Below are 27,750 nucleotides of genomic sequence, written 5' to 3' on the forward strand. Positions count from 1 at the left end.
CACTCTCTCTCTCTCTGTCCACTGATGTTGCCTGGTCGGTTGAGTGCGGCATTTTCTATTTTTCTTGTTGCCAATCTTTATTTTCAATTCAGGCCCAAGAAGATATTGTATCAAAATCTCAGTGGTCTCAAAGTTTCGGCAGGATGCATTCTTCTCCAGGTCTGCAGCTCTGCATTTCCGCCAGGGGGAACGCTGCTGCGCGTCCGTTCGGCGGCCGGGCCCCGTCAACGGGGGAATGATTTAACCGCTGAAAACGGAAGTGTGGCGCTTGTCCTTCAGAGCGAGATGGCGGCCGCGAGTGAGGCGGAGCGGGCAGTGCTGGTGAGTGTGCCTGACCCCCGGCCGGTGGAAGGGAAAGGGAAGGAAGCGCCGGCAAGAGCACAGCGGCCAGAGAATGCGGAATGGAGTGAAAAGTTACCGGGGGGCGGTGGGTGCTGGATAACGGTTCGGATTTGGTCACTGGGGAGGGGGAAGGCTGGGTCTAGCCGGTGCACAGGGGCCGATTGCTTTGCTTGCGCTGTGTGCCCAGAGCTCATGGATTCAAAGTCCCCATGCTTTCCTTGCCTTAAACGGCAAAGTTCACGATCATAGTGGTGAATTGAGTTAATTATATCAGTTGACAAACTATAGATGCTGGAAATCTGAAATATAAACAATGTGCTTGGGGTACTCTGCGGCTCTGGCAACATTTGTGGCGACACAGGTAGACAGGGTGGTGAAAGAAGGCGTTTGGCACGCTTGCCTTCATCAGTCAGGGCATTGAGTGCAGGAGTTGGGACATCATATTGCAACTGCAAATCGTTGGTGAGGCCACACTTGGGGTGTTGTCTGCAGTTCTGGTCGCCAGCCTATAGGAAGGATGTCATAAAGCTGAAAGGGGAGCAGTAAAGCATCATGAGAATCTTATTGGGACTGGAGGGGTTGAGTTATAAGGAGATACTGTGACTTCTTTTCCTTGGAGTATAGGAGGGTGAGGGCTGACATTGTAGAGTTATGTAAAATCATGAGGGCATAGGTAAATTGGGTAGGCACAGTCTTTTTCCCAGCATAGAGGAGTCTAAAACTAGAAGACATCGATTTAAGGTGAGAGAGGGAATGATTTAAAAGGGAGGAACCTGTAGAGGCTTTTAGAGACATTTATAGACAAGGTTCAGATGCAGGCAGTTGGGACTAGGTTGTGTAGACATCTTGGTCGGCATAGACAGGTTGGACCGAAGGAACGTTTTTGATTTACATGTACTTGACAACACTTAGCAGGTATATTCTGAGTATTAGCTTTTTTGCTGGAAAATAACATTTTTAGTTGTATGTACCTAAGCAATGGGTGTTGTAGCAAAGGTAACGTGACCCTTCAACAAACATGCTTTTATCATGGAAATGTAGACTAAATAATACATGTCAAAAAGCAAATAATGCAGCTGCTTAAAGTCCATATGAAAAATAAAAATGCAATTCAGTTCGCAGCTGTGGAGAGAGAAAAATAGTGGTTCAACTTTATGACCTTGCTTTGGAATAAAGAAAAATTAGAAATCATGTGTATTTTAATTTCCAGAGGGTGGAGAAAGTAAAGGGAATGTCAGTGGTGGAATAAAGACCAAGAGAAAATAAATGATATAGTTTGGTGTTGGCAGAATGAGGGTATTGAAGGTTAATGACCAATATCCTTTACAAACCCAGAGACCCCCACCCTGCTTCCTGTAAGGACTCCATTCCATTCTTCCAGTTTCTCTGGGTTTGTTGCATCTGATGACAATACATTCATACCAGTGCTTCTGAGATGTCTTCCTTTTCTCTTACCTCAATTCTCCTCTCCACCATAGCTGACAGGACACTTGACCACATCCCTTTCATTTTCTGTACTTCTGCCCACGTACCCTTTATTCCCACCAGGACTTAAGGATAGGGCTCCCCATGTCCTCCCCTTCCATCCCACTAGCCTCCATGTTCAATAGATAATCCTGTAATTTCCACCGCATTCACCGTGATACCCCAACCAGACTATCTTCCCTTCCTGTTCCTTTTTGGTATCCCGAGGGGAATCATCCCTCCAGATTCTCTGGTTCATTCTTTCATCTCCTCAATACCCACTGTTTCAGTGGCACCATATTGGAACTACAGGAGGTGCCACACCTGCCCTATTATTTCTTCCTTCCAATCTTAGGACACAAACACTTCCAGGTGACACAGCAATTCACTTGGGCTTCCAGTTTAGTGTACAATATTGAATTCTCACAATGTGGTCTCCTCGAGACTAAACTCAGCTTGGATGACCACTTTGAATACCTCCATTCATTCTGTGAAAGGGTGACCCGAGCTTCCAGTTGCCTGGCTTTTTAATTCTCTTTTGGGCTCACACTGTTACGTCTGTGTTTGGTCCCTACACAGTTTCAATAAAGCTGAACACAAGTATCTAATGACAGTATCTCAGTTTTCAGCTGAGCAAACTGCAGCCCTTGTAACTGGACACTGAGTTCAACAATTTGAGACAACCAACCTTTCCACTTTGCATCAGACTGGCCAGTTTTTCCTCTCCACAGATGCTGCCTATTTCATTGGGCTTTCCTAGTATTCTATCATTTCAGACTTCCAGCAGCTGCTGTGCTCCATATTTCACAGTTCCAGCATTTTTTTTTGTTTTTCTCCTGTCTTCTTCCTCTATTTATATTTCTTCCAGGTAGCTTAACTGCCTTTAACAAACCTTCACCACTACCTGTCAGCTGACAACAATCAATGCCATTCATCTTCTGTTGGTCTTTGTATCGCAGACATTCCCATTAGTCTTTCCACTTCTCTCTTTTATCAGCCATTTCAAACTATGCCTGATTGAAAGGGAATATTAAATCCAATGAGAAAGTCATATAAAGTTGCCAGAAAAATTAGCAAGGTTGAGGTTTGGGAGCAGTGTCGAATTCAGCAAAAGGGGGTTGACAGATGATTAAGGAGCAGAAAGAGTGAAAAGAGTAAATTTGCAAAGAACGTGAAAATGGGTTGTGGAAAGGGGGGAAAAAAAAAGTAGTGAAGATAAACATGGGTCCATAATATTCAGAAATGGAATTAATTTATAATCAGAATAAAGATCTACTAAACACATAGTTTGGTTCTGTCTTCACAGAAATGTTAAGAAATGGGAGAGTCTAATGCAAAGGAATTAAGGAAATTACCATTAGTAAAAATCTATAGTGATGGAGAAATTAATGGAACTGAAAGCCAATAAATCCACAGGGCTTGATAATTTCCATCCTAGAGTGTTAAGAGGTAGCTATAGAAATAGTGGATGTATTAGTTGTCGTCTTTCGAAAGTTTATTGGTTCCTGAAGATTGGAGGGTGGCAAGTGTAACCCTGATATTTTAGAAAGGAGTGAGGAAAAAAATGGGTAGCTGCAGATCAATTAGCCTGTCACCAGTAGTAGAGAAGTCCATTATAAACATAAGACTTAGAAAACATCAATGGGATTAGAGAAACTCGATATAGAATAATGAAAGGGAAATTGTGTTTGACAAACCTGCTGGATTTTTTTGAGGATGTAACTGGTAAACAGATAAGAGAGTCAGTGGATGTTTTTCACTTGGTTCTTGGAAAGCCTTTGATAAAGACTCTCATAAGAGGTTGGTGTGCAAAATTAAAGCACGTGGGATTGATGGTATTATTCTGACATGGATTGAAAATTGGTTGACAGATAGGAAACAGAGGCTAGGAATAAACAGGATCACTGTTTGGCCTAAAATATTCATAATACAAGTCAATGATTTGGATGAGTTAACTTTAATAGATTTCTAATTTTATCAACAAGACAATACTGGGTAGAGTTATGAGGAGGATACAAAGAGGCTTCAAGGCGATCTAGTCAAGTTGAGTGAGTGGGAAAATACATGGCAGATGTAATAATATGAACAGATTTGAAGTTATCAACTTTGATAGGAAAATCAGAAAGGCAAAGTGTTATTTAAATAATGATAGATTGGGAAATGTGATGTAAAAGGGGATCTGGGAGTTCTTGTATGCCAATCATGAAAGCAACATGCAAGTGCATCAAGCTGTTAAGAAGGCAAGTGCTATTTGGTCTTTATTGCAAGAGGTTTTGAGTAGGGGAGTAATAATGACTTGCCTACAATTATACTGACGCTTGATGCGACCACACCTGGAGTATTGTCTGCAATTTTGGTCTCCTTGCTAGAGAGAGAGTGCATCAAAGCTTTGCTGGACTTATTCCTGGATGGTGGGACTATCATATGAGTAGAGTTTAATCAACTAGGCCTGCATTCCATAGAGTTTAGAAGATCGAATGGAAATTCATTGAAATGTACAAATTCTGACAGGGCTTGACAGGTTTAATTCGGGGTGGTGTTTTCCCTGTTTGGGGGCAGTATTTAGAATCGGGGTCACAGTCTCAGAATATGGGCTAAAACATTTAGACTGATATTAGGAAAACCTTCTTCACTGAGGTCAGTGAACCTGTGAAATCTCTTACACAAGCCTGTGGAGCCAAAAGCACTGAAGATATTTAAGATACAATTAGATTTCTGGACATAAAATGCATCAAGGGTTTGGGTAGAGAGCAGAAAAGGCCAATGTCTACCACTGTGTTTTCTAACTTTCCTGGTTTGATGAAACAATAGCTCTGTTTCTCCCTCCACAACTGCTGCCTGACCTGCTGAATATTTCCATAATTTTCTGCTTTTATGTTAAATAATACACATTGTGTTTTACTTCTTTCTCCTGTTCTTTTGGGCACTATTTCAGTGCTTCTTTGTCCACATCACCCTTTCTCTTAAAATCATTCTAGTTCTGAAGTTAAAACATACTTATCAACAAAGATGCTTGCGTTTGGAGATGGTTATCTCTTCTAAAGCAACGTGTCAACAACAGAAAATCTTCCTTTGTTCTTTTTATTTTATCCAACAATATAACATCAGCCCCACTTTTTGATCTTCACATGAATGTTTGATCAAGGGATTGATTGTATTGCTGCTGAATGTAAACATTTTGGTTTATATTTTATTTCTACAGAAGTCTGTGTCCTTTTCTAATGTGATTTGTCAGTGGGCTCTCCGTCTGCCTTCCATGCTTTTTTAATGCTTTGGGAAAATCATGTGTTCCTTTTCTCCCAATCAGATGAATTACAATAGACTACTGAGCTGCATCAGCCAATGGGTCTGAAGAATAACTAAATCATGCAAGTAGTAGACATAGTTGGTATTTTGTACCATTACAGTAGACACAGCACTTATTGAGTCATAAAGTAATAGTCATAGATTTGCACAGAAGTTCTGGAAAGCTCAGAGTGCATAGTTTTGATTTGGCAGGATAACGGCGAGGGTTTGGGAATTATATTTTTAAGGTGGACGAGCAGTAACTGAATTGGGGAATACATAAATAGATTTCAACTCCAAAAGAATTAATGGCCACAGAAAAAAGCAGTTAAAGGAATTTTATTTATGCAGGATATACACTTGAGCTGCAGTCACAAATCATTACATCTTTTTAGAAACTGGATTAACATTTGAAAGTTAGACTGTGTCTAGTTAGGGGTCACGAATGAAATTTTTGTCTGTTGCATTTGGCGTAGGAGCATAGTAATGAAGCATGCTTCATTTCTAATGCATAATTTGGTGAAGTGTATGGCTATTTTTAATTGTGGGAAATTGTTCAGATGGACTGAGTATCTATAATACTCAGAACTTCCTACTATGTCCATGGCTGTATGCTAAGAATAAAATTGTGTGATGTTCCTAATTTTTGATCATCATCTCTTTATAATGTAAAAAGTGTTTACTTATCATTAGGTTGGGCATTGTAGTAGTTTGATGATTTAATTATGTGTTCAGTGTCATTACTGCCACCTTATCTTGAGATGAAAGCACTCTTAACCCCAAATTATGTTGGTGATAAGGATGACTTGCTCTTTGGAATATTTCAGGAAGAAGAATTTAAATGGTTATTGCGTGAAGAGGTTCATGCTGTCCTGAAACAGCTGAAAGATATTCTTAAGGTAATTTGCTTTGATCTTTGCAGAGGAAATTTAGTGCTTTCTTGTACTTATGCCCCATCATTCTGTTCCTACATGTGGAAACATTCTCTCTTCCTCCAGTCTTCCAAATGGTGTCACAATCTTTATGAATTCAATAGGTCATCATCGATTCTCTCCTCGTAGAGCAAAAAAAACATTGCCTGGGTGGTTTTGTTGGCATTCTAGTGAATCTTGTTTCCAATACCTTTGTGTCCTTCCTACAAATGTACACAAGAAATATTTGCAATGCTCTTAAGTGTGGCCTAAACGAAGTACCATGAACACTGAACTTCTCTGCTTTCAGATTTATCCTTCTAGGAACTCTTTATACAATTAAGTGCTTTTATGGAACTTGGTGCTGGCAAACTAACACACAATATGTTATCCATCCAGATTAACACATGTTTCTGACTGTTTATTGGAAATGACATTTAATCTAACATGGTAATAATTCTGCAAACATATGTCTGGACTTTCCATTCTCGTTCTGCAACTTAGGTTTCTCAGTGTCATTGTTAGCTAGGCATTTTCTCTCCATGCATCTGTACAGAAATGCATTTTTGCAGCACAGGTATGCTTTAACCACATTGATGTCCAGTCTAATTAGAACCATCCTTTCATTAATTTGTTACAGAAACAGTCCAAGAGAGCATTGATCAAATCCCAAACTATGTGTCAAATTGCAATTGTATGTATTGAACAGCATACATTGACACGTCCTGTACAGCATGGTTGCTCCATAATTTATGCAATACCATTTGTGCCATCAGTTCCAGATGTAACTTGAGAGGTAATTTTTCAGTGCAAAGTCAGATGATTTTATCAATTTAATCCCATAATTAGGACAGAATCAGTTTTAACTAATTAACCCAACCTCAATATCTAGGAATTTATGGGTGAAAATTGCTAAAATCTACCTTTAATAATCATTAACAGAAAAAAAAATCTTGCAGGCTGTTGGTAGCTAAAGTAAGCATAATGTTGCTGCTTAACAAAGTACTTGGTTTGCCGCCGCCTTTACTAATGACAGGCTCCTCTTGTACAGGAGGCCTCCCGGCGCTTTACTCTGTCGCCTTCTGGATCTGAATGTCAAACCCGACAGGAAAACTTCAAACTGGGAAGCTCAGCGTAAGCAGTTATCCTCAGTTTATGCTGTACTTAATTGGAAAGAATGATTTTTGGTTGCAATGTTGCACTGAACACACTGCTTTGCACAGTTTTTCTCACTTGGATGTCTTGTGAGCCATTCAGCATCTTGACTAACCTTGTTCATTTCCGAATGTAACCAAGGTATCTGAAAATTAAATGTTCTTTAATCACATTTGTAAAGCATTGAATAATGTGTAATATATGGCTAAAAGACATCTCCTAGCTCATTTATTTTTGTATCATGACCTGCTTTGAAATAATGACCTGGAGGCTTTAATCTTTTGTGTGTTGCACTTTTTTGAATTCTTGGACTACACTCCTGCTCCCAACTAACTTTCTTGAAATAAAATGTCCTTCCCAGGGTGGTATTTGATTTTAAGAGGAATATTGTCTCAAGAAAATACTGAGTAATGAAGATTGTGACCTGTACAATTGATGTAAGAGATGGGGCTGGCCTGATGAACCGAAATGATGGTGTCTGCTTGTGTACATTCCTAGTTTACGTACTTATATTTGAAAAGCATTTCACTAAAAACCTCTTGATCATTTCAGGTTCATTTATTACTTAGTAGACGTGATCTTGTTGGAACAGCAAGCTTTTAGGAGAAGTTAATTGGTCTGCTATCTTGATACCAAGAAAAATGAAATTAATCCAAGTTACCTGTTGTCTGGAAATGAAGCAAAAAGCTTTTTAATTTTGGCTGAGTTCCAGATTTTATGAATAATTAGTTAGATTCATGGTATAGCAAGTAGACAGGCAAATATGGTTCTGTGAGGCATCCATTTTAATTTAATTTTTCAACCCTTGTGAAAGATAATAGCCAGAGGTATCAAGGAAGGAGGGAAATGAGCAATGTGCAATGTTTTTATTCCAGAAGAGTATGACACATAATTAAATAATCTTATTTATCATTCTATTAACTGTTAATTAAAATCATAAAAGATCACAATTACATATGTGATCTTTTTTTTATCCCTCATTCTTTATAGAGAATACATACTGATGGCTTTTTCATGGAACAAACAGAAATGATGTTATAAATCATGAAATGAATATTTTCTCACATTGATTTTCTTATCCAGCACAGATCAGGTGAAGGGTGTCCTGACGTTACAAGGAGACGCGTTGACTCAAGCGGTGAGTACAAATTGCATAGAGATGGAAATATGTGAGCCACATGGCTAAGTAGATGTATTTGTAATCACTCTTTTGAGTGATTGCAAATATATCTCCTGTTAGTATAACAAAAACAAATCACATCACTCACATATAATCACAATATACATGTATATCTAGCAATCCAGTCCTTTGGTATTTCAGTGCTGAGTCTTCCTGGTTGTGAAAATTTACGCACCATGTTAAATTTGAATCTTTTCTCTGGTGGTGATCAGGCAAAGTTGATGTCATGAGTATAATGCAGCTGGGGCAGCACGGTAGCGTAGCGGTTAGCGCAATGCTATTACAGCACCAGCGATCGGGGTTCGGTTCCTGTCGCTGTCTGTAAGGAGTTTGTGTGTTCTCCCGTGTCTGCGTGGGTTTCCTCCGGATGCTCCAGTTCCCTCCCACATTCTAAAGACGTACGGGTAGGTTAATTTGGGAGTTTAAAATGGGCGGCGCAGACTCGTTGGGCCGGAAGAGCCTGTTACCACGCTGTAAATAAAATTTAATTTAAAAAATAAAAAAAATTTAAAAAGAACTCTTTCCTCATCTACTCTCAAACAATGGCCAGTGGCAGGTTCTTTATTAAATTAACAACTCAGTTCATATCCCATTGTTAATTGATGTGATACATTTTCAAGATCTAAATGACAATATAACCTTTGAAGTCTAAAGGCTATGGTTATGATTTCATTTCTATGCATGTGCAATCCAAATACCGTATTTTTAAATGTTTCAGTTCTGCATTCCCTTTGACTTTTAAAACCATAGTTGTGTTAACTAATGTGTAATTGAAACCAGAAGTGGATTTCAGCTCCTCTTTTCAAAAACAATGTACTTCTTGTAAAAAGAGAATTGGTGCAGTGGTGTGGAACCTTGGACCTCCAATGTTTAGCACCATAAATGCCCAAGTACCTGAGGCAGTAATTTCCAAGAAGGGAGGGATCAACAAAAGATTTTTATAAAGCTTCTATTAAGGTCTCAACATATCCCAAAATAATTCACAACAGTGTACTCTTTTAAAGTGTGGTCACTGTAGTAGTATAGGAATTGAGATAACCAGTTTATGTCAGCTTCCACAAATATATATGTGGAAAATTAGTCAAAAAAAAATAGATTAATATTGGTCAGGACAACAAAAATAATTCCTCTGCTTCTCTTTGAAATAATGAGCTAGGATCTTGAATCTTCACTTGCGAATGTAGGCAGGAAAAAACAAGAGACTGCAGATGCTCAAATCTGGAGCAACAAACAATGTACTGGGGGAATTCAGTGGGTCACACCGCATCTGTATGGGTGTGGGGGGGGATGTTATGGGTCAAAACCCTGCATCAAAGTAGGCAGTGCCTTGGTTTAACACAACATCCAAATGATCACAGTGCTTTTTATTTACCTTGCTGAAGCCAGCTTTCGTTAACCTGGAAATAAAAACCAGAACATTTTGGAGATACTCAGCAGGTCAAGCAGAGATGTAGAAAGAGAAAGAGAGTTAACATTTCACATCAATGTATTTGTATTGACTGAGAGGATGGTGAAGGCTTGATAGCTGCAATGGATCTCTCTGGCAGGGATGTAAATCGAGAAGATGAATGAGAGCAGAGGAGAGAGAAAACACAAAAGCTGAAACTGGGTTATAACACACAACAGTTGTCAGAAATCTAAAATAAAAAGGAATGTTGGAAGCGCCTAGTAGGTCAGGAGAGAAAAACTGAGTTAACCTTGCATTAGACCGGCCAGTTCTGATACACAAGACTAGTTATCTAAAAATGTTAGATTCAATGAGCAAAATGCTCATTTCACAAGTACTTATTATGTCAATATAAGGAGTTCTACCATGTCTTGGCAACAGTTATATCCAAGGGGCTGTATATGAATTTTAATTGAAGATTTGTTCTCTAAAATAGGATATTAACCTGAGGCTGCCTAAACACAACCAGGTTCTGCATTGTACGTTTAGGGAGGACAAACAGTGGAAAATGCAGCAGGTAAAAAAGTTTCATCTTTCATTGGACGTGGGTGTTTATTTTTTTTAATAAAACTGCCTTGCTCTTCGTGACAAAAGTATTGGTGGCAGGATATTTGCACAATGACCATGGTTGGACAAGGTTTACTTTTCTCTTTACAATATTTTTATTAATTCCACAAAGAAAATACAAAGTACATGCATCAGAGAGAGGATAAAAAATACTACTGAATACATTGTGTTAAATTATACTTGAGATCACAATACTCTAAATTAATAATCACGTGATACTTAGTTAATAAAGAAAAAGTTGGAATAATTTTATTATTTAAAAAAAATCTACACCCTCTACCAAAAACCGGAGCTGTTTGGTTTAAAAAAAAGACAAGGAAAGACCCTTGAGACATACAGATAACAGCCAATATCTGTACTTTAGACAAGGTTTACTCTTGCTTCACTTTATGTTTACCATTTAACTGTTAAACATTGGAGCTCAATAACAATCTTCTATAACTGGTTCTTATTCCACTTGGTGCATATGTTTCCTATACTTAGCCCAATCCTTTAGATACAAATGCAGAAAAAGAATTCAGAGACAGTGTAGAATTTACAGATGGGGCATTAAGTACCAATCCTGTTTAAATTTTGGGGCAATTGTACTCAAGAAAAATAATAATAATACTGTGGGCACTGGAAATGTGTATTATAAACAAAAATGAAAACTCTGCAGATCAGCCAGCACTTGTAGAGAAGGATACATTGTTAATCTTTCTAGTTTGGGTTCTGATGAACAGTTAGTAACTGTCCAATATAAAACATAGAACAATTACAGCACAATTCAGGCCCTTCGGCCCACACAGCTGTGCCGAACATGTCCCTACCCTAGAAATTACTAGGCTTACCTGTAGCCCTCTATTTTACTCAGCTCCATATACCGATCTAACAGTCTCTTGTGGGGTGGAGTGGTTCATACTTAGCTGGAATGTTGTTTGGAGGCAATGGCAGGTAGAGTAGGCCATTCTTCTAAACTTTGTCAAGGTTTCTTGAGTAATAGCTAACTGTTTCAGGGAGATACGAGAGACTGCAGATGCTGGAATCTGGAGCAAAAATCAAGCTGCTGGAGGAACTCTGGGTCAGGCAGCATCTGTGGAGGGAAATGTGGAGTTGACATTTTAGGTCAAGACCCCTTCAGATGAAGGGTCTCGACCTGAAAACACGACTGTCCCTCTCATTGATTATTTCCAATTGCTAGAAGAAAGGAAATAGAAACAAACTAGATGCTTTAAGAAGATGTAATGTTAGGATCCCAGGTGGAGAAATTTGCCTGTGAGAACATTGATAGTGGGCTGTACACAGCTCTGCATGTTTAGCTACATTGAAATAAATGGATCCAAGTGTGTGAAGCTGAGTATAACTAACAACCAGTCAAAGTGGACACATTTTTGGCTCATCAGTGTTGCTTATTGCACAATAGTATGGGTCATTGTGATTAATGGGCTGAAACCTTCTCTCTTGTTCTGTTTGTTGTGCATTCTTGTCGACTTGTAAAATCATTCCCGATTGTATGTTAATGTTCCTTCTGCTTGTTTATTTATCTCATTCTCTCCTCTCTCCCTGCCTACTTCACAGTGTGACTTAGAATCCTTCAGTTCTTTTTATTACATTTTTTCTTTCCATCTTCACAGATTCAGGATGCCAGGAATCATGTAGGTCAAGCTCTGTATCTACTAAACAGCAGAGATCAAGCATACCAGTTTAAGAGTGGGGCAGAGGTCAACAAGGTCAGTCAGATTTCAATGATTCTTTAGCATTAAATATCCTCTAATTAATAATGTTTCAATCAGTTGTTAATTAAAGTCCTTTTAAAAGCTGTGTATCTTTTGAATAATCTTTGATTATTTGATTACATGCAATACCTTCAGTCTGCAAGTAGTCTGTATAGAGAAAAATTAACCCTCAAGCAATGTCAGAGGAGCGAGGATAGAGAATGGTTTTGCTTGCCACAGATCTGCACTCGCACACCGCTCCTTCCACCAACCCGCCCCCCCATCCTCTGAAGTGATCCAAAGCAATAACACTGTTTTCCAATACAAGGTCTCTGCTCCAACTTCCAGGCCAGCTTCGCACAGTCTTAACAGTGATAAAGGAAACTCTTTTAGTTGTTCAGCAAATGTATCCTGTCTGGATTAGGTTCAGTTCCTTCATCTTTTCTGAGATCTTTGGCAATGGGAATGTCACACTTGGATCAAGTTTACTGACTCGGGTCAAGTTCCAGTGACCAGCCTTGGGCAGTACAGATTGGAGGAGGGTAGTTGTTTGGTGTTATCCTTCAAATGTTTAGACAGTCTCCTACTTATGATATCTGGCCTTGAGCATAGCCTCCTGGAGGCTGCCTGTGATACATAAACTTATTACCTCAGCAATGAGTTGGTGCTTTCAGAAGCACAGTATAGAAATGAAATGTAGTTTCTATAGGAAACTCGCTTTACTTGTCTACTATTCTGATTACAAAATTCCTGCTTGCCTGCCTCTGAAGACTCCTCTAAAATATAGCTTCTAGTGATCTAAGTAGTATTTGTGGAATGATTTACATAATCAGAGGTGTATCAGGATGACAAAGTAGCATCAGAAAGTCTTTTGACTCCAAAATATTTACATTTGTTTTTCTTTCAGTTGAAAGTTGCTTCATATTGTATCCAGCCTATGACAAGTGACTCAATTCACTTCTACTTGTGAGGCAATGCTGACTTGCTTGTGGGTTATCTAGTCTGTCTTTCTTGGGACAGTGTCGATCTTTTCATATGAACCTTTCTGAAGTATCCACTCATATTCCTCATGCACAGGAAGAATACAAAAAAAATAGTCGGGGGCTTTGCTCCAGAAGCACAACAGTCAGCTTAACAATGAAGATCAATATCTGTGTAGAAGATGGATAGTTGTTCCCCTATTGTCAATACAGTGATGGTAGCATTATATTTAATTCATCCAAAAGATTATATAAATGAAAATTAACCAATTCTTAAATCAGCCTGAATTTCATAAAACAAAGATGTTTTCTTTTTAAGCTTATGGATGCAGTAATGTTGCAGCTAACCCGTGCTCGCAATAGACTCACTACTCCTGCAGCTATGACACTCCCGGAAGTAGCCTCAAGCAGTTTAATGGTGAGTATGTATCCTCCTGTATGGTTGACTATTGCCTTCAGCTTTCTTGCCTTCTCTCTCTCTCTCTCTCTCTCTCTCTCTCTCTCTCTCTCTCTCTCTCTCTCTCTCTCTCTCTCTCTCTCTCTCTCTCTTTCTCTCTGTCTGTCTGTCTCGCCCTCTCTCACCCACCCATCCCTGTCCGCCCTCCCTCTCCCCCAGAAAAAAAAATTCCTGAGGGAGTAAATTAATTATCACTTCAAAAGGCGGGGACTAATCAGAGACAGCCAACATAGCTTTGTCAAGGGCAGATCCCACCTGACCAATTTGATCGAATTCTTTGAAGAGGTAAAGTGTATTGATGAGGGCAAGGCAGTAGATGTGATTTATATGAATTTTAGTAAAGCCTTTGAAAAGGTCCCTCATGGGAGATAGGTGCGGAGATAGGAAAGGAATAGAGAGGTATAGGCCAAATACAGGAAAATGGGATTAGCGTAGATGGGCATCTTGATCACGTGAATGGGTTGGGCTGAAGGGCCTGCTTCAGTGCTGTATGACTCTGATCGGTTAGGGCTCGTGGGATCCAGGGCAGGTAGTCAATGTGGTTAGGAATGCATACAGGATACTGGCCTTCATTAGTTGGGTATTGAATACAGAACTGGGGAGTTTATGCTCCACTTTTATAAAACCTTGTCAGACCTCAGCTGAAATACTGTGTGTAATTCTGGTCATCAAGATAGGCAAGATGTGACAGTGCGGGAGTGGGTGCAGAGGAGATTTACTATGATATGGAATGATGCACAGGTTGGGCTGGATGGCCTGTTTCCATGCTGTATGATTCTCCCTCTCACTCTCTCTCCATCCCATTTCCTGCCTACCCCTCCCCCCACTTCTCCTCCATGTCGCCCAAATACCTATCTACATTTTCTTCTATTAACACCCCCACAACTACTTTCACCGTCAACAACCTCCAGTTTTAAATTGGAAATTTACTGATAGTGGGGAGCTTCAGAGTAGTGCTACAGTTATAGTGTGTCTGCTCCCTAAGCAGTAATTCAGGGGCACAGAACCATAGAACCATATAGCACAAAACAGGCCCTTCGGCCCACCATGTTGTGCCATCCATCAAACCACCCTCACACTCCCTAACCCCTTCCTCCCGCGTATCCCTCTATCTCACATTCCTCCATATGCCTATCCAACAAGCTCTTGAACCTGTCCAACGTATCTGCCTCCACCACCACCCCAGGCAGTGCATTCTATGCACCAACCACTCTCTGGGTGAAAAACCTCCCCCTGACATCTCCCCTGAACCTCCCACCCATAACCTTAAAGCCATGCCCTCTCGTCTTGAGCATTGGTGCCCTGGGAAGGAAGCGCTGACTGTCTACTCTATCTATTCCTCTCAATATTTTATATACCTCTATCATGTCTCCTCTCATCCTCCTCCTTTCCAGTGAATAAAGCCCTAGCACCTTAAGCCTCTCCTCATATTCAATACGTTCTAATCCAGGCAGCATCCTGGTAAATCTCCTCTGCACCCTCTCCAACGCCTCCATATCCTTCCTATAATGAGGCAACCAGAACTGAACACAGTACTCTAAGTGTGGCCTAACTAGAGATTTGTAAAGCTGCATCATCACCTCACGGCTTTTAAACTCAGTCCCGTGACTTATGAAAGCCAACATCCCATTGGCCTTCTTAACTGCTCTTTCCACCTGTGAGGCAACTTTCAATGAACTGTGAATATGAACCCCCAGATCCCTCTGCTCCTCCACACTGCCAAGTACCTTGCCATTTACCCTGTACTCTGCCCTGGAGTTTGTCCTTCCAAAGTGTACCACCTTGCACTTCTCCGGATTGAACTCCATCTGCCACTTATCAGCCCAGCTCTGCATCCTATCAATATCCCTCTGTAAGCTCTGACAGCCCTCCACACTATCCACAACACCGCCGATCTTAGTGTCGTCCGCACACTTACTAACCCAGCCTTCCACCCCCTCTTCTAAGTCATCTATAAATATCACAAAAAGTAGAGGTCCCAGAACCGATCCCTGCGGGACACCACTAGTCACTGCCCTCCAATCCAAGGGCACTCCTTCCACCACAACCCTCTGCTTTCTACATGCAAGCCAATTCCTAATCCACACAGCTAAGCTTCCCTGGATCCCTCGGCCTCTGACCTTCTGAAGAAGCCTACCATGAGGAACCTTATCAAACGCCTTACTAAAATCCATGTAGACCACATCCACCGCACTGCCCTCATCAATCTTCCTAGTCACCTCCTCAAAGAACTCTATCAGGCTTGTGAGGCAAGATCTTCCCTTCACAAAGCCATGCTGGCTGTCCCTAATCAGTCCATGATTCTCTAGGTGTTCATAAATCCTATCCCTTAGAATCCTTTCTAACAGCTTACCCACCACAGACGTGAGACTCACCGGTCTATAATTCCCTGGCCTATCCCTATTACCTTTTTTGAACAAGAGGACAACATTCGCAACCCTCCAATCCTCTGGCACCATCCCCGTGGACAACGAGGACCCAAAGATCCTTACCAGCGGTTCAACAATCTCCTCCCTAGCCTCTTGAAGCAGCCTGAGGAAAATCCCGTCAGGCCCTGGAGATTTATCTGTCTTAATATTATTTAACAACTTCAACACATCCTCTCTCTTGATATCTACAACCTCGAGAACATTACCCCTACCAGCACTCCCTTCCGCGTCATCAAGACCCCTCTCCCTGGTGAATACCGAAGAGAAATACTCATTGAGAACTTCTCCCACTTCTGCCGCCTCCAGGCACATTCTCCCACCTTTGTCTTTAATCGGACCTACCTTTACCCTATCCATCCTCCTACCCTTCATGTACTTGAAAAAGGCCTTGGGATTCTCCTTAACCCTACTAGCCAACGCCTTTTCATGTCCCCTTCTAGCTCTCCTCAGCCCTTTCTTAAGTTCCTTCATCACTACCCTATATTCATCACGGGCCCTGTCTGAACCTTGCTGCGTATACCTCATGTACGCTACCTTCTTCTCCCTAACAAGTCGTTCCACCTCTCTCGTCACCCACGGTTCCTTCACCCTGCCATTCCTTCTCTGCCTTACCGGGACATATTTATCCCTAACATCCTGCATAAGATCCCTGAACATCGACCACATCTCCATGGTACATTTCCCTTCAAAAAGGACATCCCGATTTACACTCCCAAGTTCTCTCCTTATAGCTTCATAGTTTGCCCTTCCCCAATTAAAAATCCTCTTGTCCTCTCTACACCTGTCCCTGTCCATGACAATTTTAAAGGTTATGGAGCAATGGTCACTGTCCCCCAAATGCTCACCCACCAATAGATCCTTCACCTGTCCCGGTTCATTTCCTAAAACTAGATCTAACATGGCATTCCCTCTAGTTGGCCTGTCAACATACTGCGTCAGGAATCCCTCCTGGACACATTTAACAAATTCCGTCCCATCTAAACCTTTGGCACTAAGCAGGTTCCAGTCTATATTTGGGAAGTTGAAGTCTCCCATTATAACAACCCTTTTATTTTTGCTTCTCTCCAGACACTGTCTGCCAATCTGCTCCTCTGTATCTCTACCGCTACCAGGGAGCCTATAGAATACTCCTAGTAGAGTAACTGCTCCTTTCTTGTTCCTTAATTCCACCCATACGGACTCTAGAGATGATCCTTCTACAACATCCATCTTTTCCACAGCCGTAACAGTGTCCCTGACCAGTATCGCCACCCCTCCTCCTCTTCTTCCCCCCTTTCCTATCCCTCTTAAAACACCGAAAACCAGGAATATTCAATATCCACTCCTGTCCTGACGTCAGCCACGTCTCAGTAATAGCCACCATATCATAGTCCCCAATACTTATCCAAGCCCTCAGTTCACCCCCCTTATTCCTGACACTTCTTGCATTTAAGTAAACACACTTCAGTCCATCTACCTTACTACTTCTATAGCCTGTATTCTGCTTCTCCTTCCCCAGAGCCTCTCTACCTGTTTGATCTAACTTTTCCCCATCCCCTTCTTCCTCTGACCTACTCGTCCGGTTCCCTTCCCCCTCACAAACTAGTTTAAACCCTCCCGAACCACCCTAGCAAATCTCACCGCAAGGATATTGGCCCCCTTCTGGTTCAGGTGTAACCCGTCCTCTCTGTACAGGTCCCACCTTCCCGAGAAGAGATCCCAATGATCCAGAAATCTAAAACCCTCCCTCCTGCACCAGCTTCTCAGCCACGCATTTATCTGCCACCTCCTCCTATTCCTGCCTTCACTATCGCGTGGCACCGGCAGCAATCCCGAGATTGCTACCCTTGAGGTCCTGTTCCTCAATCTTCTGCCTAGCTCCCTGAACTCACTCTTCAGGACCTCATCCCCCTTCCTACCTATGTCGTTGGTGCCAACATGGACCACAACCTCTGGCTGCTTTCCCTCCCACTCAAGAATCCTGTGGACCCAATCAGTGACATCCTGGACCCTGGCACCTGGGAGGCAACATACCATCCGGGATTCATGCTCACTGCCACAGAACCTCCTATCTGTTTCCCTGACTATCGAGTCCCCTATCACCACCGCATGTCTCTTTCCCACCCTTCCCTTCTGAGCAGCAGCAGCAGTACCAGTCCCAGTGCCAGAGACCTGGTAACTGCAGCTAGGCCCCTGCAGGTCATCCCCCTCAACAGCTTCCAAGGCAGAAAACCTGTTACTGAGGGGAACAGCCTCTGGGGTTCCCTGCTCTGTCTGCCTGCCTGCCTGACGACTTCTTCCTCTTCCCTCCCCTGACAGTCACCATTCTATCTGCCTCCTGAACCTCAGATGTACCTGCTCTAAGGGGGGTGACTGTCACCTGATGGACCGTGTCTACATAACTCTCTCCCTCCCTTATGCTGCGCAGTGTTTGTAGCTGCGACTCCAGCTCATCAACTCTGAGCCGAAGTTCATCCAGCCTCAAGCACTTACTGCAGATGTGGCCATCTTGGACTGCAGCAAGGTCCACGAGTTCCCACATCAAACAGCTGCAGCATATGACGTGTCCTCCATCTGACTACCTTTCTTTTTTCCCTAGTTAGTCCCACCTACAAATCTATAATAAACAACAGGTAAACCTTGCCCTTACCTACTTACCAGCTACTTACCCTCCTTGCCCCTTCACGCCGAAGCCCCTTGAGCCAAAGCCCAGAACACTCTGCTCCCACTCACTCCGCTGCCCACTCCGATGCTGCCCGCTGTATAGGCTGTTTCCTTTTTTAAGCTGCCCGCACCGCGCCTGCGCAGTCCAGCCCCCACTCGACTAGTTAGAAAAAACTTATAATCTAACCCCTACACTAAAAACCCTAACAAAAACTAACCCTTACACTTAAAAACCCTAATAAAAGTGGTAAACAGAGAAAACACTTAGCTGCTCCAAAGTCCTCCGAACCGAAGCCAATCTGGTAGCCAAGTTCATGTCAAAGATGTTAAACTTGTCTTTTTAAAAAAAAGCTTAAGGGAAAGGTTGTGGGCATAATTCTGCATTTGAAATTAATACTGGGTTCTCCACTTTGCATTGGTTGAAGAATGTATACATATTGTATAATCCTCACAAATATATATACTTGTGTTTCTTTGTTCCCTTGTCACTTTGGTCAGAATATCTCAGTATCTTATATCTTGCTAATGGTAAATGAGAATTCACTAATTATTAAGTTTTTAAAGAATTTCAACTTTTATCTCAATATGTTTATTTGTGTATTGCTTTAGTAACTACCTTAATTCTCTCTTAGAAAATGTTCACACCATCTCTTCCTGGTGACGTCTTTGCCAACTTCTACATTAATCTGAGCAAACTTTGTTTGATTGTCTACCAGCTCCATCTTCTGCAGCCCAACTTGAATAAGGTGATATAAAACAGCAACATTTAGAATGCACTATGTCAGTAGTAATGCTGCTCATTATATGTTTAAGAAGGAAACCATTTTAACGTAATTGGTATAAACTGGTTAGTTTGCTCAGTTGTTTAGTGCCTAGTTCTGTTTGAACATTATTTGATGTACGTATAATTCAATTTGAATAATCAAAGCTTTATTTTAGAGTATAGACTTTGTCTACAGAATGGATCTGCCCTTGATGTCTGAGTTTAGCATGATTCTGAATATATTTGGTCTGGAGTTTTACAGTCTGTTCCTTAAGAAAAGGAGTGTTTTTAGTCCATACTAAGTCTTCATGGAAATGAAGGTAAAACCAAACGAAGGAATATTCTCCTGAGTTTTAGGCAGCTTCTTGGTGTGTTTTAGGCAGCTTCTTGGTGTGTTTTCTGCAGATTGGGCTGGTGCTTTCTCTTCTCCAAATGGAATCTTGTGATTGTAAGAGGTTGGGGAAAGAACAAACAAAAATATTGACCATATTTCAAATCCTTGTATACAGTGGCATGCAAAAGTTTGGGCACCCCTGGTCAAAATTTCTGTTACTGTGAATAGCTAAGTGAGTAAAAGATGACCTGATTTCCAAAAGGCATAAAGTTAAAGATGACACATTTCTTTAATATTTTAAGCAAGATTACTTTTTTATTTCCATCTTTTACAGTTTCAAAATAACAAAAAAGGGATAGGGCCTGCAGCAAAAGTTTGGGCACCCTACATGGTCAGTACTTAGTAACACCCCCTTTGGCAAGTATCACAGCTTGTAAACGCTTTCTGTAGCCAGCTAAGAGTCTTTCAATTCTTGTTTGGGGGTGCAAAAGGCTTCTAGTTCTGTGAGATTCTCGGGCCATCTTGCATGCGCTGCTCTTTTGAAGTCTATCCACAGATTTTCGATGATGTTTAGGTCGGGGGACTGTGAGGGCCATGGCAGACTTTCAGCTTGTGCCTATTGAGGTAGTCCATTGTGGATTTTGAGGTGTGTTTAGGATCGTTATCCTGTTGTAGAAGCCATCCTCTTTTCATCTTCAGCTTTTCTTTTACAGACGGTGTGATGTTTGCTTCCAGAATTTGCTGGTATTTAATTGAATTCATTCTTCCCTCTACCAGTGAAATGTTCTCCGTGCCACTGGCTGCAACACAAGCCCAAAGCATGATCGATCCACCCCTGTGCTTAACAGTTGGAGAGGTGTTCTTTTCAGGAAATTCTGCACCCCTTTTTCTCCAAACATACCTTTGCTCATTGCGGCCAAAAAGTTCTATTTTAACTTCATCAGTCCACAGGACTTGTTTCCAAAATGCATCAGGCTTGTTTAGATGTTCCTTTGCAAACTTCTGACGCTGAATTTTGTGGTGAGGATGCAGGAAAGGTTTTCTTCTGATGACTCTTCCATGAAGGTCATATTTGTGCAGGTGTCGCTGCACGGTAGAACAGTGCACCACCACTCCAGAGTCTGCTAAATCTTCCTGAAGCTCTTTTGCAGTCAAACGGGGATTTTGATTTGCCTTTCTGGCAATCCTACGAGCAGTTCTCTCAGAAAGTTTTCTTGGTCTTCCAGACCTCAACTTGACCTCCACAAGTTCCTGTTAACTGCCATTTCTTAATTACATAACGAACTAAGGAAACGGCTACCTGAAAACACTTCGCTATCTTCTTATAGCCTTCTCCTGCTTTGTGGGCATCATTTATTTTAATTTTCAGAGTGCTAGGCAGCTGCTTAGAGGAGCCCATGGCTGTTGATTGTTGGGACAAGGTTTGAGGAGTCAGGGTATTTATAAAGCTTTGAAATTTGCATCACCTGGCCTTTCCTAACGATGACTGAACAAGCCATAGCGCTAACAAGCTAATGAAGGTCTATGAGACCTTGGTAAAAGTTATCTGAGAGCTCAAATCTCTTGGGGTGCCCAAACTTTTGCATGGTGCTCCTTTCGTTTTTTCACTCTAAAATTGTACAAAACAAAAATAATATACTAATCTTGCTTAAAATGTTGAAAAGAATGTTTCATCTGACTTTTGGAGATCATTTCATCTTCTACTCACTTAACTATTCACAGTAACAGAAATTTTGACCAGGGGTGCCCAAATTTTTGCATGCTACTGTATGGGTAAATGATCTTGCTGGCATCTATTCCAATGTGCTGGAATTTGTTAAAAAATTATTAGGTGATGGATAAGGGAGTGTCTGTGATGTTGGCTGTATAGACTTCCAGAAAGGTTGTAAAATGGTTCTACAAATGAGATTTGTGGCAAAAGTTAAAGAGCACAAAGTGTAAGTAATCTTGTAACATAGTGGTTGTGTGAATGAGTATGCATAAAGATGTTCCCCAGAAATCTACACTGGGGTCTCAACTTTTCAGCATCAGATTTGGTTGAAGGAATAGACTTCTATATCCAAGACTGCAGATGCACTAAGTTAAGAAGGGCAGCAGCTTCTGCAGATGGGAGCAGGAAATTGCAAAGGGATGCTTTCGGACTAAATTCCTGTATATCACTATTGCAACCATTTCTGGTGTGTGTGTCCTGTCAGTTAGACAGGACCTACACCTACCCAGGGATTATGCATGTTGTTTCAAAGTGTGATTGCTTGAGTATGACTATGTCAAACTGTTTCTTCACTAGTCTGTAAGACGGCTCTCCCAATCAGTCAGTCTACAGACTCTGAGGGCTCTTAACAGGGTGGATGTGGAACGGATCTTTCCTCGTGGGAGAATCTAGAACTAGGGAACGTTGATTAAATATAAGGAGCTGTCATTTAATACAGTGCTAGCTTTTTATCATTTAGTATCCATGCAAATTCAAATCACTTTTGTCCTCTGATCTTCAAAAGAATTGTCCTTACTAGCCAGTTTTGATGTCTTTCACAACATGTGCAATAAATTGCAGAAAAGATTTATGATTTACAGAATTTGTGCAGTTTTTTTCTTTGCAATGTCTTCTCATCAGTTTTGTTTTGACCTTTTAGAACTTCAAACCCGCTGGAAGCTCTGTGCTTCACAACCCAGGATCCATGTTGTAAGTGCTTTTCTGAGTTTGTTCATAGGCAAAATGGATGCATCATGTCTACTCTGCCTGAAGCACTAGTTTGGTATGGCAGAAGTACCTAATAACAAGCAAGCTTCTTTCTCTTGATTTGAAATTGAGTTTTAATGCAAAAGACATTTGTGGAGGTGATGCTATGCAAATACTGAATGGGGAGTATTTGCCTTTTATTGAAAGGAACAGTAGGAGCCAGAGCTGATTTGTGTATGCACTTTGCATGTATTTTATTTGCATTTGGTACTGTCTTCCAAAGGTTTCATTAACTACATTTTGAATGATTTCCATGTTTTGGTCTGTTTGACAATGATTTAAAGAATAGATGTTTGTTTCTAATCACAGAAAATGCATATTTGAAAGATTTGGGCAAAGAACATAAATACTCTTGGGAATAGCAGTAACTCTGAACCTATTGAAGGGCAACACAAATTGCAGATGCTCCATGTTTTAAAAGCCTTTTGCAGATTTGTTTTGGGAGGCAGCATGCCTTCGCAATGATCTCATTGCAGCAGCACAACTAAATTTGAAACGCTATAGTATGTAACTGCACAATCTTAATAATACCCAATTAACTATAGTTCAGTTGCAACTCTTTTCTTATTGTATATGTGAGACTCCTGGTTGTTGATATGGCTTTTGAAAGTACATGCATAAATTAGTCAAGGCTAGTAATGTGCATTTTCAATATTGGGATTAATAGAATTGCTGAATGCAGCCTCCAAATTAATTGCAAAGTTACAGAACCACTTCTCAGAAAACACTAAACCATTGTTGATCTGGAAAGCCAATTTATATTATCCCATAGTCCTCTAGATTTTCATCTTGTTATGTGGCTGTTATATTAGTGTTGTGTTTGCTAAAGTTGCCCTTCTGAAATTGCACTACTGAGGTGCCTTATTGCAACATGTGTGCTTCTGATATTACTCTTAGAACAAATTCAGCCATGCGTCATCATCATAAATATGTTTTGTAAAAGGAGCATCAATCTCTTAAAATATAAGCACAGCAGTTACAACTTGTCCACCTGACAGGATTCATACCTTGGATGTGCTGTCAAAGTAGAAAATTGGAGGCTAGATGTTTCTCTAAAGTGGGGCTTCACTACTGTTAGCTGTGGATATCCTGCAGCTCATTGAGATGAAAGACAGTTGGGAGAAAAGTGCTTTCAAAAGCAATAAATCTTGGATTCCTCAACAGTTCAAGTGGTTCATTCCCAACTGAGCTCAACTGAAATTGGCTGCCTTTCCAACATTGCAAAAGAGTCAGCACATCAAGTTCAATAGAGATGCCTGTTGGGTGTATGTAACTTTAATAATCACAGTAATGAATGCAGTAAGCGCTTACCTTATGGGCTAAAAAGGATGATGAAAGCAAGAAATAATGCAGATTTTTTTTCATTGCAGTGAGATTAATAACCAGAAATTTGAAGTTAGCCATGTTCACAAAGTGGAATGTGTGGTCCCCTGGCTAAATGATACGCTTGTTTTCTTTACCATTGCTCTACAGCTTTGTCAGCAACTGAAGGATAAGGTATAATCTGTTTTCTTTCATTTGTAAGTTAACCAGAAGTGTTTTATATTGTGCAATTTCACTTAGTGCATACAGTAAATCAGTGATAGGACTGACTTAAGTTACTGTAATAAAATACTGTTATTTGACTCTGTATGCAAATCCTAGGTTGTTAAATTCCTCCTGATAAATGGAAGATAAGAGGTATCTTTATTAGTCACATGTACATCGAAACACACAGTGAAATGCATCTTTTTGCATGGAGTGTTCTGGGGGTAGCCCGCAACTGTCGCCATGCTTCTGGCGCCAACATAGCATGGCAACAACTTCCTAACCTGTACGGCTTTGGAGTGTGGGAGGAAACCCACGCAGACACGGGGAGAACGTACAAACTCCTTACAGACGGCCGGAATTGAACCTAGGTCGCTGGTGCTGTAATAGCGTTACGCTAACTGCTATGCTACCGCGCCTCCCCGAATGTTCTTTGGTCAGATCCATACAGATGTATGCAGTCTTCCTCCTCCCTCAATCCTACTTTTTTTTCCTTCTCCTGTGCTGTTCCTCCCTCTGTTGATCACTGTCTGGCAGCGAGTAGACAACAGGTGAACTCTCTGCTTTGGCTAATTCTATTCTTCGTCTCACTGTCTTCAGTAAATTGCAGGAAGTAGTCACTAAGATATTGCAGATTTTGGCTTTCCTTGCCTAATGAAGTGTGGAGTCCATTCTGTTTGAAATTGAGTTTTATTTGAAATGAAGTCAAAAATTATAGCCTTAAATAAAACTCGAAGCTGGAGTTTAGCCAGAGGCTATGGTAACATGTATAAAACTTACATGAAACCAAAATCTAACTTGTGTTTATTTTTCTGTGACAAACTGGCATATTTAGGAGTATGGGTTTGGGATTTTACTATTGGGTGATGCAATAATTGTATTTAATTTTTCCTCACAGATTTCTGTTTTTTCCAATTACTGGAACTTCAAGCCCTACTGATCCTGATCAGTTTGCACTTTGTGCCTACTTACTGTTGCAGCTCCCAGTCTGTTAACTGTAAATGCTGTGTCTGTGAATGTTTTGATCAATAAGTTACACTTGGTGCACTTTTCTCACCCACCTTTGCCACATGTTTTTAATGAGTTGGATCCCTTGTGGACCCTGGCCTGATGATGATTGGAAATATCACCAGATGGTGAAATTCAGATGTTTTCCTCAAAGCATTAGGCTTTATGGCATGGGCTGATTTTCAACTGCTGAAGGATGGTAATACATTCATTTAAGTAGAATAATTTGTGTAGAATTTTACAGATTTTGTTCAAGTTCTGGGCTATGAGGAATGAAGAAGGGAAAGTTGCCTCTTCACAAAGCTCAATTTTCAACCACTGAAACTAATACTTTTGAATTACAGGGAGCTATTAGAACAAAAACTATACATTTATACCTCTTTTGGGTCAGTCAAATATTTTTGAACTGCAGTATCTTTTTGAGACCGCTAATGTCTTCATCAAGATGAAATGGAAAGTTAGAATTATAGTTTAATTTTAAACGCATCATGCTTACTCTACATTTGTATGGCACTGGTAGTTTTGTGTTTGTGCTGGTCATAACTTAATCAGATCCTGAAGTTTTGTTTATCTTAATGACAAATGTTACACCTGAATTTAGATTATTCTTATGTTAGGATTTCTGTAATCTGGGGAGTGTGCATTTATTCTGTTTAGGGACTTAGCAACTTAGAAGGAACAAAAATAAAAAAAGCACTGACCACCACCTTCATTGCCCAGATAATAGACTTCTCGGATATGCTATACTAGGTGAAATGATGTAGCTCGTGGAATAATGCATTGCAAAAATATTTGATTGGGAGCTTTTTATGCAGTCAAATAGTAAGTACATTATGGTCAGTTGTGTATGTGTTTATATGGAGTCTTGTGGATATGAACATTTTGACCACTGAAATATTGGATTTTAAACTGCCTAGTTAATGTAAAAGTTTAATTTAGGACACTAATTAACAAAGAACAGTGGAACTATATTTAATATGCATTTCTATAAAGAGGGACATTTGCTGGAAATTTTACCTGTTCCATTAATTCAGCAGGCATAGTTTCATGCATGTAGGAAGCTTTGGAATGGAGTATGCACAAGGTGATTTTAAACAATATGATAAAGCTCCCAAATGCAGGTCATAAATGAGGTGCAATTTTGCATTTCAACTGGATAATTTTTTAGATAAACTGAGTGTGTACCCATGTATCATTACCAATGTTACTATTTCTGTTTGCACCATATTTAGACATTTGTCCTTGTGGCAAGGTGAGACAATTGATTTTTCTATTGCTTGCATAGAGGAATCTAGGAATTGGCACTGTTTCAACATTGCCATTCATGATGCTGCTATTTTTAGGACCCTGGTATTATATTTTAATAGATGTTAGCATGTAGAGGAGCATTGGTTTTCCTTTAAAACTTGCTCTAATTATGCAAGTACTGGACCCCACCATCATTTGGTTTTTTAAAAAGGTATCAAAATTGACATTTTCAGTTGAGGAATATGTTCCAGAGTTTGATCTTTCCTGTGAAGATTGAATTCTTTTTCAGTGTAATAAATATGTAAAGGACTCAGTTTATAAAAAAAAGTTATGAATATATTTTTCGAATTGTACTGTGATCATTTTCAGTTCCAGCACTGTTAGGTTGAGCATTGTTCAAATTGTCTAACTTTTCAACCAAATAAGGTGGTCCTCTTCAAACCATTTTATTTTCTGTTCTCATAATTGCTGCGACCTGTTCCATGATGTTCAGGCCTACATTGCTTGTTTAGTTGCTGAATGCCTCTCGAAGTTTTTTTTTAGGAATAAGATGCAACATTTTAGAGCCTTGAAGTAAAGAAACAGAAAATTCTGCAAACACTCAGCAGCTCAGGCAGCGTCTGGGGATAGAACAAAATAGAGTTAACATTTCAGGTCAGAGAACCTGACGGATATTGATTCTCTACCTCTTTCCAGAGATAATGCCTGCCCTGCTGAGCGTTTCCTGCATTTTTTTTAAATTTCAGATTTCCAATAACTTCAGTTCCTATTCATTTCAGAGCATTGTACTACATTCAGCCGTATTCCTGAATTTGCACATTCCTAAACATAACACGCTCTAATGCTTTAAATTCTCACTTTAAATATAACACATCTCAATAAATTATTGTTCATTGCAAATATCTGCCCTTTTGCTGCTTGTTGCCTTGGTCTCTGGAAGTTCTGCATGTAGCTTGCTGTGTTTCACTAGCACCGAGGACAAGCCCTGATGAAGGGTCTCGACCCAAAACGTTGACTGTGTATTTCCCTCCATAAATGCTGCCTGACCTGCTGAGTTCCTCGGGCATTTTGTGTGTGTTGCTCCAGATTCCAGCATCTGCAGAATCTGTTGTGTCTTCATCTTTCACTTCCTTACCTGGTTTGCTGATGTAAAGAAAGCCAGGTTTCTCGTTTAAAAATAACTAAAATCCAGCTTAAGTACATCAAGCATGCAGATTCCTTGTTACTTGTGAAACTGTCCATTGTCATGCATATTGAAGTTAGTAGCTGAGAGAGGGTATTGGATAGGTCAGTTAGATTTCATTCAAAGTTAAGTAAAGCAGAACGGATAAGCTTGTAGGGAAAAAAAAAGTGATGTCTTCCAGTATCATGTAATATGAATATAGTCACTTAAGTGTAGTTATTTTGTTAATGTTCCTGTGATCAGCTTTCAAAGAGAACATTTTGATATCTGCTACATGTGTAATAATGTAACTGGGATCAATTATACATTTTATGGATTGTTAAATTATTCAGAGTATAATGTGGACCAATCAAAACATTCAGATTGTATCTGCAATAAAGTACTGATTTCAAAGAA

At 40.4% G+C, this 27,750-nt stretch overlaps 1 protein-coding gene across 1 annotated transcript; it reads left to right on the plus strand.

Annotated features, from left to right (window-relative positions):
• Positions 1-27,750, plus strand: rogdi (rogdi atypical leucine zipper). The gene is made up of 11 exons (XM_052022251.1): positions 1-321; positions 5,919-5,990; positions 7,054-7,136; positions 8,241-8,295; positions 10,221-10,301; positions 11,965-12,060; positions 13,345-13,443; positions 19,187-19,300; positions 22,282-22,331; positions 23,759-23,885; positions 24,814-27,750. The coding sequence occupies exons 1-11, from the start codon at positions 25-27 to the stop codon at positions 24,853-24,855; spliced, it is 1,116 nt and encodes a 371-aa protein (XP_051878211.1). The 5' UTR covers positions 1-24; the 3' UTR covers positions 24,856-27,750.

The sequence above is a fragment of the Pristis pectinata genome, chromosome 8 (assembly GCF_009764475.1).
Source record: "Pristis pectinata isolate sPriPec2 chromosome 8, sPriPec2.1.pri, whole genome shotgun sequence".
NCBI classification, from domain to species: domain Eukaryota; kingdom Metazoa; phylum Chordata; class Chondrichthyes; order Rhinopristiformes; family Pristidae; genus Pristis; species Pristis pectinata.